At 40.2% G+C, this 6,137-nt stretch overlaps 1 protein-coding gene across 2 annotated transcripts in view; it reads left to right on the plus strand.

Annotated features, from left to right (window-relative positions):
* Positions 1-5,174, plus strand: part of grhl2b (grainyhead-like transcription factor 2b) — a 212,082-nt gene extending 206,908 nt beyond the window's left edge. For both annotated transcript variants that reach the window (XM_068032382.1, XM_068032383.1), the window contains exons 14-16: positions 1,775-1,860; positions 3,164-3,228; positions 3,989-5,174. In XM_068032382.1, coding sequence (XP_067888483.1) covers positions 1,775-1,860; positions 3,164-3,228; positions 3,989-4,103 — 266 coding nt within the window. In that variant the 3' untranslated portion in view covers positions 4,104-5,174. The remainder of the gene's footprint in view (positions 1-1,774; positions 1,861-3,163; positions 3,229-3,988) is intronic.
* Positions 5,175-6,137: the final 963 nt, after the last annotated feature.

Raw genomic sequence — 6,137 nt, forward strand, 5'->3', positions numbered from 1 at the left:
GACTAAAACTAGAGGGCATAGATTTAAGGTGAGAGGGAGGAGGTTTAAAGGGGATCAAAGGGGTCAATATTTCACACAAAGAATAGTAGGTATCTGGAATGAGCTGCCAGAGGAGGTGGTGGAGGCAGGAAATGTAGCAACACTTAAGAGGCATTTGGACAGGTACTTGAATGAGCAAGGCATAGAGGGATATGGAATTAATGCAGGCAGGTGGGATTAGTATAGATAGGCATTATGGTCGGCATGGACATGGTGGGTCGAAGGGCCTGTTTCTATGCTGTACGACTCTATGACTCCAATCAATTTTCTCCCTCTTTATTAGTTTTTTAGTCATCCGCTGCTGGGTTCTAAAAAATTCCCAATCCTCTGGCCTACCACTCGTTTTTGCCGCATTGTACGCTTTTACTTTTGATCTGATACTCTCCTTAACTTCCTTTGTTATCCACAGTTGGTTCATCGTTCTCATCGAGTCCTTCCTTCTGACTGGAATAAATGTTTGATGAGTGTTATGAAATATCAACTTAAAAGTCTGCCACTACTCATCTACTGACTTCCCCTGTAGTCTATCTTCCCAGCCCGCTTTAGACAACTCTTTCTTCATACCTTATAATTGCCCTTGTTTAAGTTGAAGACATTGGTTTGAAACCCGAGTTGCTCGCCCTCAAACTGAACTTGAAATTCTACCATGTGATGATCGCTTCCCCCTAAAAGATCCTTAACTATGAGATCTCTTATTAATTCTACCTCATTACACAATACCAAATCTAAAATAGCCTGTTCCCGGGTAGGTTCTGCAACGTATTGCTCTAAGGAACAATCCCTGATACACTCTACAAATTCGACTTCCATGCTACCCTTGCCAATTTGATTTGTCCAGTCTATATGCAGATTAAAATCACCCATGATAATTGCAGTGCCCTTCTTACACGCCTCCATTATTTCCTGATTAATATTTTGTCCTACAGAGAGGCAACTCCTCGGGGGCCTGTAGACCACTCCCACCCGTGATTTCTTTTCCTTGCTAGTCCTCATTTCCACCCAAATTGATGCTACATCACGATCTATTACACCTATATCATTACACACAACTTTCTTTAATAATCCCTTCCTTTAATAACAAAGCTACCCCCACCTCCTTTTCCTTTCTGCCTATTCTTCCAGAATGTCGAATATCCTTGAACATTAAGGTTCCAGTCCTAGTCATCCTGCAACCACGTCTCAATGATAGCTATCAAATCATATTCATTTATTTCTATCTGTGCCGTCAGCTCATCTATCTTGTTACAAATGCTGTGTGCATTCAGATAAAGAGCCTTAAGCATTGACTTTTTACCATTTTTAACCTACTCTGGTTCTAATTTCTGCTGTACTCTTATGCTTGTATTCTCTGTCCCTTCCTGTCACTCTCTCCTTCACTACCCTGCACCTCTGCTCTCTCGTTACTTTTCGACTTTTTAAACTTCCTTTCAATTTCGATTGCACCCTCCCCCCACTATGTAGTTTAAAGCCTTATCTACAACCCTAGTTATATGAATCGCCAGGACACTGGTCCCAGCATAGTTCAAGTGAAGCCCATCCCAACGGAACAGCTCTGTTTCCCCAGTACTGGTGCCAGTGTCCCATAAATCGGAACCCATTTCTCCCACACCAATTTTTGAGCCATAAAATCAAATAAACATCTATTAATCAAAATAAATATGAAATCTAAATTCAACTGTAGTTCTATGGTAAATGTTTAATTGTATTTTCAGCATTGAAATGTTTGTATTTCTAGTCCTGCTGTATGTACGGAAAGAGTCTGATGAGGTGTTTGACGCTTTGATGCTGAAGTCTCCGACGGTGAAGGGGCTGATGGATGCAGTAAGTGCTTTGCTTTTATCTTAAAGTCTGAGCAGCTCCCTGACTTCAAAATTATTAGGATGTCACACTGGAGCAGCAAGCAGCAAGATGCAGGTTTGAGTGACTAATGTCAGCTGCTTCTGCCCTGAGACAGAGGCAAAATTAGGAGGGGGAGTGAGAGTGTGACCTCTATTTTAATTCCCCTTGCCCAGCGAGAATGGTGCATGAGGTGTTAAAATTAGGCTGAACCAACTTACTGGCCTGAAGTCGCTCTGTTCCCGCCTGTACCATTTTATCTTTGCTGATTTTCAAGTTAGCCAAGGCTCCCATTACTGATAGGTGGAGGCCTATAAATTCAAAAGTCATGCTCCTTTGGTGCCATTATGTGATCTTAATATAAAGTCAGGGGTAGTCCTGTACTGTCTGGAGCCCAGCAGCAGAAACACGGTGGGAGGTGGCGGCTGGCCAGGAGAGGCCAAGTTAACTTAAAAAAATTACTTGTCAGAACTCCTTGTGGGCCAGGAGGTGAAGGAGGAATCCTTCCCACTCACCCCACTGCCCCCCAACTTGCAAGGAGACCTTGGACTTTCCAAGCTCCAGCCTCCCTCCGATGGTGGAACCTCATCTGATTCCTTGAATGCCTCAGCACCATCCTCCTGATCGTTTCCAGACCCCTCCTCCCACTAACTGTTGCGGACCATTCCCACAGATCCCTCACTGTGGTCTCCTGCCACCAAGTTCCTATTCGTGCCCACAAGCCAGGCAGTAGCTCTGAGCAGATATCAGGCAGGACTCTGGGAACTGTTATTTAAGTGAGGCTCTGTTGTTAAGATTGGCAGGATCTCTGCATCCCTGGACTCTCGAGTGTGCTGCCTGTTTTGGAACTCGTGCGTACTGTTTCTGCTGCCCCCTCCCTCCCCCACCAACCCCACTTGGGTCCAATGTGTACATGAAAACAATTAGTGGATATTGGCCGAGGCCTTACCACCCATTCTCTGTTTGATTGGTAAATGACAGAAGCATGAGAGGAGGGGTGTGGAAATAGAGAACATTCACCCAGTAAGCATTATGCAGTGGAATGGTTGGGTCTCAGTTTCCAAATTAATTGTATTCAACTGTTGAAACTTTGCAATTTTTCAGTTTTGACTCTGGGCCCAGGAGACAGGCTGTCCACAGTTTTTTAAAAATCGCAGTTTGGGGAACCCATCTTGGCCAAAGAATTCCTGAATTTTTTTACTTTTGAAGACACTAATCTTTGAACTCATACCCATGAACAGATTGACAAGGAATGCTAATTCTACCTCCTTTTTCTTTATGATAATAGTTATCTGACAAGTATGGATTTCCAGCAGAAAAGATTGGAAAGATTTACAAGAAAAGTAAAAAAGGGTAAGGAACAGTGAGGCTCCTAAATCCAAAATAGTGGCTAGTAAAACGGCGTAAAGAGAGTAAAACTGTTACATAGGAGGGATTTTGTTATGTCAGGATTTTAAACCAGCAGCAGTTTTGCTGTTCCAGAGTAAGTTACAGCTTTAAAAACTGCCATTTCTCAACCAGACGATTTTCTGTGCACTTTCTGTATTAAAATCTGAGTGCTCAAAGATAACAGCCACGCATCCTCCCCCACCACAAAAAGTCAAAGGAAAATGGGATTATGTATTCTCAATCAGCCACCATTGGGCCTACAGAACATCAATGACAATATGAAAGATTGTTCTTTCAATTGCCTCCACAATTTATTCTTAAATTAGATTTGGCGATCCTAGGGAACATCACATCGGGTTTAGGAATTGGCACCAAGATTATTTTTCAAGTTATTGTACTGTTTATGTCCTTCCTGATGGATGTGTTTAGATATATTGAACTAGTGCAGCATCTTTAGTGTGGTAGAAGTTCATCTGATGGTTTATTTTGAATTGACCATTCTGAAGTTCTACTTTCTGTGCCTTTTAAATTTACAAAAAACATTTTGTGTACGTCTTTCAAAAGCTGGATAATGTACAGGGCACTGTAAATAAAACAAATAGTGATGGTATTCTTCAAAGAAATGATTTGGCTCAGTGTACAGAATGAGAGTAGGATGAATTGGGAATGGAAGCGAATAGGTTTTTAAAAAAAGTATATTAACCTTTTTCTTTCGTTAAACTAGAATTTTGGTAAACATGGATGACAACATCATTGAACACTACTCCAATGAAGACACCTTCATTCTCAACATTGAAAATCTGGGTGAGAGCTTCAAAATCACACTGGCTGAAATTTAACAGGGTCTTGGAGTCACAACCAGCAAAAGGTTCTTCTCTGAGAGATGGATCATAATTTGGCAACCTTGCAGTCACAAACCTGACTGCTAGTTAACTGTTAATGACTGATGAAAAGGAGTTTGCTTCCATCAAGTGGACATTCTTTGTACATACTTCAGAAATCAATGAAGCTGAACTGGCATTTCCTTTTATATTTTACTTCATAACATAGAAATATTGACTGTTTTTGATAGTGGTAAATTATTTTCCCAAAGACTTCAGAATGAGCAAAATACTTGGAAGACAGTATTTTAGCTCTTAGTTGGATAATTGGTACGGACATTCATTACAACTCTGCCTGGTATCCTCCTCTCTTTTATTCCCATGCTGATTGCGGTCAATTTTATGTTTGAGTCGTCTGTTCCAATCACATACCAGTTTATCCACACTAGCTGCATCTAACAATACCTCAGAACACAAGATTGTGAAATGAAAAAGTAAAGGTCGCTCCAATTGGAGAGCAATAAAACTTGTTTCATTGCCTTTTAAGGTAATTATGAGAACTTCTACATCATGTGATTGCATTTTAGTCAAATACATTTCTGTGATAAGATTGACATACACTTAACACTCCAACTGGCCCCACAGAGCTATCTGTGTGTCTGCTTTGGTTCTCTATGAGGCACTGAGGACCAGTAACATCATCTTTAGTAGAATTTGACACTAACTGAAATAGAGAATAGCATATATAATTGTAAAAAATGTCTATAATGTACAATATTAAATTTTACATAAGGCATGTTTACTGCCATTATACTTTGGGTTGAGGGTTTTCATGGTAGTTGTGTATTTTTATTTTTTAATATAAAACCTGTTTCCTTGTCTATATATTAAGTTTGAAAGGAATCATGAGATTATACAAAATGATTGTATAAACTACTATCCAGGGTATTTAAAGGATTTGGGAAACTTGAATGTTTTTACAAATTGATAAAAACTGTGTACAAGGTAATATTTTTGGAAATGGGAGTCGGGATCTTTTCAGACTTTAAAAAGACAGTTGTATTTTATTTTTTGTACATTTTTTTTTAAAAGAGCAAAATAAACTTCAGAATGTACATGGATTTCTGTTATACTTTTTCTACAAGGGGAGAGGCAATTGTAGCGGAGTCCATACACTCAGTCCGGAGCAGCAGTTCAAACATCAGCTTATTTTGCACTCCCTCTCATCTTTCCTTGTCCCTTTATCCCCACTTCTCTGCCCTTCTCACTCTGCCCTCACTCCTCTCCCCTTTCTGTCCTCCCCTCCTTTTCCCTCCCTCCTCCTTCTCCTCCCCACTCCTTTCCTCCTTTTCCCATCTCTCCTTCCCTTACCCCTCCCTCCAACCCACTTCTTTCCCCTCTTTCCTTTGATTTTCCACCCCCACTACCTCTCCTTTTCCCCATCTCTCTCTCTGATGTTTCTTTCACATTGCTTTTCTTTCTGCTCTTGCATCTGTCATTATGCTGTTTCTCACACTGCTCTCTCACTGACTAAATATTGCTACCCTTTTCCCCCAATCAAAATTGCATATGCTACTAAAAAATATAGCTTAAAATGAGGCCAATACCATAACTTAATGTGAGGTGTCCAGTTAATTCATAAAGCACCTGTGCTCTGTTCTGGTTTAGATATTTTATTAAGCCTTTGATTAGATTACTTGCCTGTTGTAGCTACGATTCTCTAAGATAGTGCTGATCACTTAGTATAATTAGTATAAATGGGTGGTTACTGGTCGGCACAGACTCGGTGGGCCGAAGGGCCTGTTTCAGTGCTGTATCTCGAAATTGAAATCAAATCAGTCTATACTATCTCCATAATATGAATCTCTCTGCTCACAACCCCAATAAAAATATCTTTTAAGCCATTGTACAAAATCACACTTTTTGTATGAGTGATACCTGTAAATTAATTGGCTCAAAGGTTTCCCTCACATGAGAGTGGTTCCCACTATAATTTTTTTTAACATAATAAAAACTTGGAGGTATGATGGTTTGGAGAAAATTAAGTTTTTG

Source organism: Heterodontus francisci, chromosome 5 (genome assembly GCF_036365525.1).
Source record: "Heterodontus francisci isolate sHetFra1 chromosome 5, sHetFra1.hap1, whole genome shotgun sequence".
Taxonomy (NCBI): domain Eukaryota; kingdom Metazoa; phylum Chordata; class Chondrichthyes; order Heterodontiformes; family Heterodontidae; genus Heterodontus; species Heterodontus francisci.